A 12,561-nucleotide genomic window follows, 5' to 3' on the forward strand; every position below is an offset into this window, starting at 1 on the left:
CAGTGAAGTTTGTCTAACAGAGCGGTCTCCGTCCCTCCCTCCTCCCTCCTCCCTGGGCTAATTGCACAGGTCAGGTTGGTGACATCATCGCTCTGGCTGGCTGTGATCTCCATGTTAGATATAGAGCCTCATTAGAGCATGGCTAACATGTCGCCCCCCCCCCTCCTCTCCTCCTCCTCTCCTCAGCAGTAATGAAAATGACAGTAGCTGTTTTAATTACACTCGGTCCAGTTTCTTAGCAGCCTGCTTACCTTGCCGTGAATTTCCTGACCGGGGGGGCCGACCTGCAGCAAATGGCATAAGGAAGCAGACGAAGAGGAGGGATCAGTGGCTTGTCAAGAAGTGGAGCACATTTCTTCTCAAGTAGTTTTCTTCTAACGCGCCGGGAGGAACTCTCTTTCCCAGAGTTCAGCGGAAGCAGACGAGGCCGCCGTCCTCTCCTGTCAGTTCTCCCGTGCCAGCTGAGGGGACGCCAAGGTGACGCAGGGGCGGCGGCGGGCGCCGGCGGCTAATGATGACAGCGACACTATAATAATGGTTCCCAGTAGCTGGCGTGACAGTGGGGAGTGTATTAAATGGGACACCAGAGCAGCCTGACTCACCCGGACCCCCTACGTCCCCCTAATGAGAGTTTGATGGAGTGGTTGTGTAGGTAGATAATGCTAAGTTAATGAGATGTCCTATTCCATGAGACTGTTTGCAGTTCCCTGCAGAGTTCCAGCGTGTGTGTTTGCCTCTGTTGATGTATATTGCTGTCTGCGCCTGGCTGCTTACCTGTGTGTGTGTGTGTGTGTGTGTGTGAGCAATCTAGATTACTGTGTCTGAGTTTATTGTGTTTTTGTGCTTTTACTTACCTCTGCTCGTGCTCGTCGAGTATAGATCTGTCATTTCATTATTTTTTATATCCAGCAGCAGCCTGGCACTCAACAGGAAATTAACTGTCAAATTTCTGAGAGAGTGACAGAGCAGAAAGAGTCCTAAGAAGAGACAGAATTAATAAATAAAACAAAGAACAGCGAGAAAGTAATAAAAAAAAAATAGACAGACAGAGAGAAAGGCAATAAGACATCGCTAACAAACAGTCGGCTCAATGGGAGAAGATGGGAGTTTTTGCGACGAAGGAGGGATGAGATGATGGGAGAGTGGGGGATAATCACCTCCCTCATGGCAGGTACATGTCTCTAATTGGGAGTCCCACTCCCATTCGGCGTCTCCCCTCTTTCCTTTGCCTTCCATCTCCTCTCAGACAATGCAGAGAGAAAAGAGGCTTTCCTAATTAATGCAGATATAATGATGGGTCCAACTGTGGACCTCTGCCCCCTCGGCATGTTGATTAAAGCAATGTGTGTGCGCCTCTGTAAATGTGTGTGTCTGTGTGTGTGTGTGTGTGTGTGTGTGAATCTACCTGGCAGCTCAGCCCGATAAACCTGAGATTTTGGATAATCATATATTTAGGTGTAATATAATTATATGTCTATTGTTGCACACTAAGATGAATAGTGCTGATATTCCCTTTTCCCCCATTGTTGGATTCTATATGGTTATCACTGAGCTAATTGGTAGTCTGCGTTTGGCGGCTCCAGCATAATGTGGGAGTGCTTAGAAAATCAAAATAGTTCCAAGAAGAAGAAAAAAATAAGATGAAGAAAAAAAATCTGCAGGAAAAAAAAAAAAAAAAAGATGCTGCGGCAGCGCCCACACTGTTTCTGTGGCAAGTGATCTCTAGGAAGAGAGGTGGAAAAACATTACAGCAACAAGGGCTTAGCACCAGCGAAATCACCTGGAGAAAAAAATAAAAATAAAAATAAAACAAGGATGTTGCAGATGACAGATTTAAACTTCCTAAAATGGCACAAAGATCAGGGGGAAGTGTAGTCGGTGCCTGTCGTGCTTTAAGCGGTAATTTCACCACTTTTACACATTAAGATCAGTTCAGCAGCCGTGGGTGGAACCACTCAGCCTACACACAGCCGGGGAAAAAAAAACAGCTGTATAATGTGGCGTGCAGGAGCCGGTCTTAAAAAGTAACCCAGATGATGTCATCGGGGTCACGCCGGCTTGGGCTTAAAGGCTTCTTCAGCTCCGGCAGAAGTTGGACAGAGGTCACCTGACTCCTTGTGCTAAGGAGAATAATGAGGGAGTGATTCGTCTGTAAGAAGAGGGTTCATCAGCCTGAATAATTACAATCACCAGTGTGAGTCCTCTGTTAAGTGCAGCAGCAGCTTCTGTGTTGCAAACCGAGAGCGTCGTTGATTTTTAAAGACGAGGGCGCTGACCAGGAGGGGAACACAATACTTTAAATATGATATCATTAGTGCAGGAGTCAGTATTGCAACATAGCAGTACTTAATTACTATCTATTCCAGTGGAGTGTGTCTTTAAGGGCCACTTTTCATACATAAATGAAGTTCAGTGCATCAGCATCAGCAGCCTCAGGCACCGTCCAGTCAAAAGCAGATCACTTGATTACCTCCGTCGGGGCAACATGATTGTCCGTCGGCTACAATAAGTCACACGGATGCAAGCCGAGCGAGCGGATGTGCTAAAAAAAAACACATGACTAATTGGTGTGCGGTGCAGGAAGGTGCCAGGCCGACGTCGAGCATCCCTGTCCAGGTCTGAGTTCAGCTCTGAGACTGCGTGCTGCTCTCGGCCAGCCAGGCAGCCAGGCGGGTTACCATTCAGGCTGCGCGTCTGCCTGCAGCAGTAATGAGAAGTGCCTCGCTGTTAATGAGATAAACACAGACATTAGATTGGTGCAGCAGGAGCTCGAAGCAAAGCAAGAGGGCGAGAGGGGGGAAAAAAACGGAGTAGGTTGGCGGGCGAGGAGACGGAGGGTGGACATGGGGAGAAAGACGATGTGAAGACGAGACAGTGGATGAAATATTTAGAGAAAATGCCCCGGTTCATTTCTTAAAAGTGTGAAGCGGCGCCTCATCTTAACTGGATCAGAGGTGGCGAGTGTGTTTTTCCCAGCGAGATGAGAGAATAAGAGCTGCAGAATGATAATGATGATGATGGTCATAATGGGAAAGTTGATAAGAGAAGCATAACCCACTGTGGTGTAACAGCTATTTTATTGGACCAAATGTTAAAATATTCATGCTCCATATGCCACACGACAACTGTACCCCCCTTTTTTCCATGTGCCCCCCTCGACACACACTCAGACTCAGAGTGTGGATTGTCAGCGCCTGCTGTGGTATTATACCCATATCTATCATTAAGCAGTCTTTTTCCAGGCACGGCCTCTAATGAATGCACAGGAGTAAGAGGGATTTTACCGAGCGATGGGAGCGCGTGTGTGTGCGAGTTGTGTTTTCATGTTGTGTGTGTTCTTTCATCAACTTATGCGAGCTGTGTTGCTCAAATGAGGTTTATTGTTTCATCATAAAAGTCTTCTATTATAGGGCATAAACCTTCCATCCAGAATTGACTGCCTTATTATCAACCTGAGGTTTTTAAAATCAAATTAGAATGAGTCACAGTCCAAACACTGTGGCTTTTACAGGCTTGAAATTCACCATATTCCATCTGTGTCTCCTCTCATGTTGTCCAGGTTTGGCAAGAAGAAGGAAGACAAGAGCAAAGACGCGCTGAAAGCATCCAAAAGTAAACTGGAGGCCTTGAGTGAAGAGGAGCTGGACAGGATCCCTGACAGCAGAGACGGGTATGAATCACCGTGTCGGTTTCCAGTGTCAAAAACATGAGAGGTTTTACAACACAAGAAAACGCTGAGAGAGCCGCAAAGTTCACACCATCACAGAAAAGCGTTTGTCGGCGTAGCAAAGAGCTGATTGACACCTTACCCGACAAGTTGTGGATCATCCTGATGCAGCAACATCCAGCCAGTCCTGCTGCTCAGTTCTATGTCTCTCACATCACAGACTCAGGGTCAAGACTAAAGAGAGAGGCTATTTATCATTTCAAGAGTGTATTTCTTTTTTTTAAGCATTTGTTTATTGACATTTTGATTAAGCTATATAGAGATTAACATACAACGTGAACTTCAAATACCACACCCACCAAGGATCTCATCCATCAAGGTCCACAGAGAGAAAAAAAACAAAACAGGAAAAATAAATATGCAAATGAAAAATAAGAAAAAGTACTGTAAGGATACATAGAGCTATAAAATCAAACACACACAGTGCAATGCCATTTTAAAAAAAGAAAAAGAAAAAGATGCACAGACAGCAGAGCAACAGCACAGACTATTACAGAGTCAGTGTAGACCAATGAGATTCAAGGGTCAAGGGCACAAGTGCAGATCTGTGCTAAGTCTATGTTTAATACTATAAGTCAGCTTCTCTAAAGCCAGACACAATGATAATTCTTTCAGCCAATGACTAATAGTGGGACATGATATATTTTTCCAATACATGGCAATGAGACGTTTAGAATGGACAAGGTAGAGATTAATCAATTTAATTTCATGTGATTTTAAACCAACACTAAGTAACTTTTCAACCTTCATAAAATATGTTCATAACTTTTGTGATGATACATCGACTTACAACAAGTTGAATGACACCTCTGTCGTGGTCTGAGGGGGTCTGTATCTCTTTCTCTGGCACTAAGCAACTTTGAGGAGCATGGTAGGAACCCTGCTCTCACTTTACTTTCACTTTCACTTTTGCGAGTCACAACAAGGAGGGAACAGGCAAAACGGCACTTTAGCAATGGATTATGTTTTTGTTTTCACTTTGAAATGATCCACTGGAAACAGAAACTTAGTTTTGATGTCTTCTGTTAATTTTAATGCAGGATATTTACAGGGCTTCACGCTAGTGCTCATGGGAAATGGAGTCTTCCTTCAGGCAAAACACTACCGCTTTGGTCCACAGGCGCCGCCAAACTCAACCAAAACTGAAAGTTCTTTAGTACTGCTTTAAGGAGCGATTTCCAGGATAGAGGCCTAAAATACTGAATTTAGGGGAAGTAGGAATGGGCTTCAAGAGTGTATTCCTACTGTACTCATGTACCTGCTTCCTCCCACAGTGATCCCAGATACTCCGACATCCACTCCACCCCCGACCGGGCCTCCATCCCCGACGTAGAGGACGACGACAGCGACCCGAACTACGCCCGCATCAACAACTTCCGCCAGCCGCCGTCGCCCCAGTCCTTCGTCAGTCGCACGCCTTCCCCCGCGGCACCGGCACCGGCACCGGCACCTCAGGCCTCCCCCGAGGACCTGGACGGGCTCTACGCCAAGGTCAACAAGCCCCGACCCCCGGCTGCCGCGCAGAGCCAGCATCACACCCCGGCAGACAGGTGAGAGGGAGGGGACCACACTGATGCATTCCTGCTTGTTCTCTCCTGATGTTCCCGCATAAAGCCTCTGCATCTGTTTTTTAAATGTTGGTATAACATTTGCATCTCTGCTGCGGCGTAGATACACAAAGTGCACACAAGGTCAGGAGCCACGGCTTGACCAGCATGAGCAAGAGAGTATTTCCACATATCTACATTCATGGTCTGCCAAGCCGGAAAATGCATAAAACATGAACGCACGCTTACACTGTCGTAACAGCCTCGCATATGCACACACGCACGCACACCCACACACACAACACTGTCATGCATCATTCATGTGGCTCTTTTGTTACGTCTGTGCACATTTTGATTTCAGTGGAGCTAAAATCTCTAAAAGCCCGGTTGAAATCATTTCTTGTTGTCAGTATCAATCTGAACATGTTGATACTTATCAAAAGTTTGTTTGGGGTCAGTCAGACTGGCACGCATTAAATATGGAGAAGTATTAAAGTCGTGCATGTTTTTGCTTCCATTTAAAATCTTGCAAAAGGGCCCAGTGTGTGTTTCAGGACTGTGCTTTACAAAACACACACACACATTCATGGAAAAATGGCCCAGGTGCAGCTGAACACACCACTGAAAGCACAAGGTTGCCTCTGCTCAGCCTGGTCTTCAACTTAATGTTGTTTGAATCTCAAGTCACCTCACCTCTCAGATCACCAGATGTACCTTGTTCAGATTCTATAAACACAAAGTCAATGAGTTCCTGAGCTGCACATGGATGTTATGTATAAATACAGTGTCAGCTCAGGCGGGTAAAGTGTTAATTCAGTTTTATTTGACATAAAACAATATTATGATAAAGCCTTTGTTTTGAATCTTTAGTGCAGGTCGTGTACAGTCTGACTCTCTCCCTGTGCTGCCACACATGCTCAGTGGTCCTGGCTGCCAGTCAAGAACATTATGTCTGCCCACTAAAACCTCCTCAGTTGCCTTGTCTGCATGTGTGACATGTTGAACCAGGAGAGATAGAAACACCCTCCAAGCTGAGACTCACAGTCAATCTTGAATTTTAAACTCTGAGCTCTGCAGGTTATTTTTCCTCTGTTCTGCTCAGGTTAGGGTAAGTTGCTTAGTCATATTGATCGTGAATATATAAACATGTACTTTTTGATATTGTATGACTTCAATAGACCTACAGCCGCAGGCCTTTGGAGGCATTTAAAGGCAGTTCAATAAAGAATAGGCATGCATTTTATATTCAATATAATACTAGGGTGTCAGAGCCTTTTACTTTAAGTATAACGGGTTAATGCTTGTAGAAGTTCAAGGCTTATCAATGTTGTCATTCCTTCCATATTATATATTATTACTGCTGAGATTTTTTGAAACCTTGTAGTTAAATTTGCAGCCACTTTTGCCTGTGAGAGAGAAAAAGGGAGAAAATGTAAGAGAGGATTTTAATGCAAATTTATCATTTCCCGAATGAAATAATACAGGGCACATTAAAACTTCCCTCAACTTAAACTCTTGACAGAAATTACTATTGACTTGCAAATCAAAAACTAAGCCCCAGACACCCAATCTAATCCAGAGAAAGAGAGGATACAGAGAGGGAGAGGTTGGACATGGAAAGGAGACAGATGGGAATGGAAAGGAGTGACAGACGGAGGGAGAGAGAGAAAAGAGAAAGCAGGAAAAAGAGTGTAGGGAACGAGGGAAGAAAGACAGAGCCAAAACGGAGGGGGAGAGGGAGAGAAAGAGAAAGAGAAAGAGAGAAAATGTGTTAGATAGGCTGAGTAAATTCGAGAGGGAAGAAGTGACAGAGGAGAGGATGCAGACAAAAGAGGAGGAGGGATAATTAGCCACAGTCTAGCAGGCTGACAGATCTGTTAGACCACTTTAGCTCTCATCCACTAGTGGTGGGTACTTCATTACCAGCCTGTTTTCTCCCTCTCCTCACTTTCCCCCTCAGTCTCTCTCCGTCTCGGTGTCTCTTTCACAGTGTCACTTGTCCATTCTCCCTCCCTGCTTTGCTCTTAGTGTATATACGATTTAGCATTAGCATGATGAATGAGGGGCCTTCTCTGGTTTGTTAACTCCATGTGTAGGGCGGGTCCCCAGAGACAAAGAGAGACAGAAATAAATGTCTAATAATGTTGTTAGTGGGCGGCCGTGATGGTTTTTATGTGACAAGCAGCAACAAAGCTCCTCAAGCTGGAGTCAAACCAGGGTCAGGGTATTTCATGGATCCAACATTAAACCAGGTAACAGCCACTAATCTGTATTAATCCACAGAGAAAAGTAGTCCCCAGTTAAAGGGATAGTTCAACATTTTGGCAAATTGGCCCATTGCCATAATCTCTATAGTTTTAGGAGTAGGTTTATTACATTTAATCGTCGGTGCAAGCTGTTTTTAGAACAGAACAGAACAGAACAGAGTTGTTTTCGAGGTAAATGCAGAGACTGCTTACTGAAAAACTGCTCCAGACGGCAACGTGCATCCGCGGTTTTGCAAGAATTTACCTCTAAAACCACTCCGTCTCGTAACGTTCTGTTATTATCTCATAGCGTGGTGAATGTGCAGGTCACAACTTGTCCACCAGAGCGTTTTGGAGTTGTTGGATTGTGTATTTGATGAGTTTGATGAGGGAAACCAAGAAATCCCATTAGCCTCCATAGCGTAGCTCTGAGCAGCTCGCGGCTCTGCTCCGCGGTTCCAGAAATAGCTTGCACCGACAATTAAAGGTAATGAACCTAGTACTGCTAAAACTATAGGGATTATGGCAATGGGCCAATTTGCCAAAATGTTGAACTATCCCTTTAATGCAGGATATATTCCAGTCGAAGTGATGTCCAACAGGCAAAAACATGAGACAGAAATAATGCAGAGTAAAATGTATAGAAGTTATAATAATGTAGAATTAGCCTTTAACCGGCATATGTGACCGTTTTTGGACGAGCCCAGGTGCGTCCCACGGTCACACCCGTTCACATCCCACATCCACCGCTCACACACACGCTCCCTTCGCTGCCAGCTCTCCGGCATTTCCATTCACCTTCCACCACCTGCGGCTTGGACGAGGGCGCTCATTCACAAAGTCTGTAACATCTGTTAAAACACACACATGCAGCCATGAGCTTGGTTTGGAACAACCTCCTCCTCCTCTTCATTTCTCCCCACACACCTCCGCCTGTTCCTTTCATTCACGGTCAGAAATAGACACACACATGCACACACACATGCAGGCACCCACATGTAATATTTCTGCAAGGAAGCCCGGCGTAACCTAGCAACAATGCTGCGTGTGTGGTCCAGTGAGTTTTTATACCACCGCACAAAAATGACTGGTCTAAGCTTAGCCACCATTGTGCGACTGCGAAGTTGAAGTGCAAACGAGCATACTTTTCACTTCTCCAGTTTCAGGGCACCTTATGCTCATAGCTGTGGCGTGTGAGTTTTTTTTATTGTTTCCAAGGGAACAAGGCGTCTGTTTTTTTTTTTCTTTTTCTTTTACATGACACTGTTTTAATGATGCCGGTGAAGAAATGTGCTCATTATACACGTGGGAGATGCTGCGAGCTTCTGAAATCCCTAATGTTCATTTAGTTTTATCTAAATGTTTTCAAGGGGAACTGTGCATGCCTCTGCCTTCCTGCCTGTGTTTGCATAGTTTTGCCCCCCCACCCTCCCTACCTACCCACTCCCCTCCTGTCAAGGCCTTCAACAGAAGACTGCTCTAGTGCTGTCTAACTAATTTACTGTGGGACATTTTCATTAGGCCTTCAATGGCAGGTGTGTGCCGTGATGGGCGTCACATTTGATTAGAGGCGCGCTGCAGTCTGACCTGTGGAGAAAAAAGGTTAGCTATGCTTGTCAAATTTTATTAGCCAGAAGGCACTCTTTGTACCTGGAGCAAGAAACAGAGAGATGAGATGAAAGAGCAGCGAGGGAAAGAGAGAGAGGCCAAAGAGGAGAGATGTAAGAGGTGTGTGTTTTTAGAAAGGAACAAAAAAAAAAGAAGAGAAAAAAGCAGCATTGTGCTAAGAAGACGAGGGGGGAGGAAGGTGAGCTTGTAAGCTACGACAGGTAAGTGACACTTGAGTGAACATGCTCCCAGATTTCCACTGTGGTTCAAGCTGAGGCACCAGTTTATCCCCCGCCGTGACAAAGTCCATTCCTCTAATGACTCCAGACAGCTGTGACTAATTACTGAAATATATATTTTTTAAAGCAGCTCCAAGGTGATTTTGGATGTAGCTTGAGACTTGAACAGTGTTGGTTTTTAGACGTACTCTCACTTCCCTATAGACAGAAAAAGAAAAGTAACAAGGTGTATGTGTGTGTAACAGGTGCAAAACAGTTGTTATATAAGGAGACTTCCCATTAATGCAGATGCAAATTCACTTTTCCGCTGTATCACAGACAGAAAGTACATGTTGTGTTTTCCGGCGGCGGATTTAGTTGTCAGGTAGCATCTGCGTGAGGACGAGCTCAAAGAGGAAGAATGTCTTGTTCCCTTGAAAACAAAACATCCAGGACCTTTTTTTGTCTTCTGTGCCTTTTTTAAGTTTCTGCGTCTTTTATGGGAGCATGCATCCCTTTGTCTGGACAATTAAAATGTTTTGTCTTTGCGTTGGTGCAGCTTCCAGCTTTTGTTTTGCTCACGGTCAGTTACACAGATCGAAATGGCTCTTGCGGGAAACTAGTGTTAGATTGTGAGTTAATTAAGTTTCATTTTTATGGCTGTGTGCACAGGAAACAGATCCAAGATGAGTAATGTGTCTGCTGTGTGACATGCTGGGCTTCGCGGTGTTCAGCGAGCAGCTGACCACTCATCAGTGTGTGAGTTTTGGTCAGTTTAACCAAAGAAAAAGTTTTATTTCCCTCTGGAGATGATAATTAAAGAGGAGAATTATTTTTTTCCATTCTTAGTCCAGCAATCATGTTGTAACTGTTAACATTTATCTTGGAGAAGCTTTCTAATGTCCTGTCAGATGTAGGTGTTATGTGTGGGAGTTGTATTATGGGAAGTGAAGGATCCATTGTTTTCAGTTAAAATCATTTTATTGTTTCCAACTGCAAAACTATGATATATCCCTTTTAAATGGGCTCAGTGTTGGTATCCACAGATTGTCTGTGGCTTCAACTATAAAGTCCAGTTGTGATTCCACAGAACACCCACAGCTTTTTTCCTGTAGGTTCGAGTTAGACTCAAAGAGGCCGGAGCACAAAGCAGCACATTTCTGTCAGCGGCGAAAAAACCTCTTTGTTTTTCCCATTGCTTCCATTTTGGAGCTCCACTGAGTTCCTGTCCAATTCTATTCCCAATATTACACGGGGGAAACTAAACATTGACCATGCACTTTGATGTGAGCTTACCTCCAGCGTGCAGACAGCAGAGAAAACCCTGCCTTCCCGAGCCGCTCTCCCCCCAGTGTGTTGTGTTTAAATCAGCTGGCCGCAGCAAGAAGAAGTCACCAAACTTGCCGGCGGCGGCACACACTTCCTAATTAGTCTGCCCTCACACTGGCTAACACCGCGGGATGGTTGCTCGTCTCACACACACTCGCTCTTTTCATATGACAGTCGGTTTTGTTCTCACTCCAGTTCTGCTGCCTTTTCTCTCACTCTTTTCCAAGTTTCCATCTCTCGTCTTTGTGTTGCTGTTTGGCTTTGCTCTCATTCTGTCTTCAGTCGCATCTTTCATTTCCTGCTCCGGTGTCTCATCTTCTCCCTCTCCTCCCTCAGTCTCCATCCTCCTCCAGTTTTCCCTTCCCTCAGTGCGGCGTCACATCAACCTGCATAGTCAGATACTCTGAAATATGGATGAAATGTGATACGTGAAGGAATAACTCATCCCATTCAAGTGGCATCAGCTTCTGTGGTTGAGCTAACGTGGCAAAATAAGGCTTGTTATTGATTTATTGATTAGTTGTTGTAGTCTTGAGGATTTACATGTCAGTCTGGGAAGTCCATATGTCACATATGAAACAGGTTGTGCAAAGAAAATCAAAACACAGAGCTCCATGGTTTCCAATGGACTCACAACAAGGTTTAATAAAGTTTATTTCATGGGCATCACACATCATCTAAGATATTCTGTTTCTCACACTCTGCTCGTCCTCCGTCCTTCTCTCTTTTCTGTTTTGATGTCACAAGCAGCCTCACATCACAGCGCTCCACTGAGATAATTGTACATCACTATAGCTTAGGTGTGCTGTGTTTATGTGACTGGCTTCAGGCCTGGAGACAGGCAATCAGCCGTAGTTATTAGCTGCTGATGACAACAGGGGAGACTTCACATACATGCAAATGTTTGTGCACGTGCACGCTCGTCTCTGTCCCCCTCTCCCTCTTCTGTCACTGTTTAGAGAGGCAAAGCAACCTGCTGAATTGTCAACCCATCAAACTGCTGCTCAACAACCCTCAACCCCCCACCCCCACCTCTTCTCTCTCTTTCCTAATGTTTTATCCAGAATCAGCCTCCGTCTTCAGCCATTAATATGATAATATTTGGCGTTGTCAGTGATGGAGGCCACGGCATAATGAGATAATTACAGTGTTGTTTCATTTGGAGAGCGACACGCACGCTCAATCAAAATGGCAGCCTTAATTACTGGCCCAGGGATTGGCTAATGGGTTCGGCAGGAGAGAGGTGGCGTGGAAAAAGGAAAAAAAATCTCAACTTGGCTTCAGTGCGTTCATTCTCCGAGGGTCTGTTTGTTTGTTCGGGAGTGGAGAGCTGGGCTTTTGGGCGGCAGAGGGTAAGTAAGTGATAAAAAAGGTGAATAAATAAATAATACAGGAGATTAAGTGTGAATATCCTTAACAGCAAGGTTGCCTGCAGGACGCAGCACTTTTGGAGGGGAAACAAAGATTAGTATTGATTAGCTGCATGTTGAAACCAATGTGAAGGAGCAACAATTAGCTCAGCGCTGGGCCCGATGTCTCCTCAGATATCTGTCTTTATAAAACAGGAGCATCTGCGTTTCATGGCAGCACGGAAACTTTTGGAAAGTTCCTCGCTCATGGCAGCAAATCAGAATTGAATATTGTGCCCTGAGCGCCAGCAGCGAGGACACACACACATATTATATACACAAGCGTCTGTGTAGAATGATAGCGACACTTTGCATATCAACACACTGGCACAGGAGTGTGTATGAGTCAGCCTTCTGTCCCAGCTGAGCCGGGTGGAAGGCGGCTGCATTAAATCAGGGTACGTATACACAGTGTCAGTGTCTCCCACATTCCACATTACAAGGACTAAGTGCACACACACAGACACACAGACACAC

At 45.0% G+C, this 12,561-nt stretch overlaps 1 protein-coding gene across 1 annotated transcript in view; it reads left to right on the forward strand.

Moving 5' to 3' along the window:
* The window catches only part of pard3ba (par-3 family cell polarity regulator beta a), a 143,272-nt gene that overhangs the window by 99,403 nt on the left and 31,308 nt on the right, over positions 1-12,561 (forward strand). Inside the window, exons 20-21 of the mRNA XM_085798114.1 lie at positions 3,560-3,670; positions 5,002-5,277. Coding sequence (XP_085654240.1) covers positions 3,560-3,670; positions 5,002-5,277 — 387 coding nt within the window. The remainder of the gene's footprint in view (positions 1-3,559; positions 3,671-5,001; positions 5,278-12,561) is intronic.

The sequence above is a fragment of the Trachurus japonicus genome, chromosome 2 (assembly GCF_045865225.1).
Source record: "Trachurus japonicus isolate A0001 chromosome 2, Traja_1.0".
Lineage (NCBI taxonomy): Eukaryota > Metazoa > Chordata > Actinopteri > Carangiformes > Carangidae > Trachurus > Trachurus japonicus.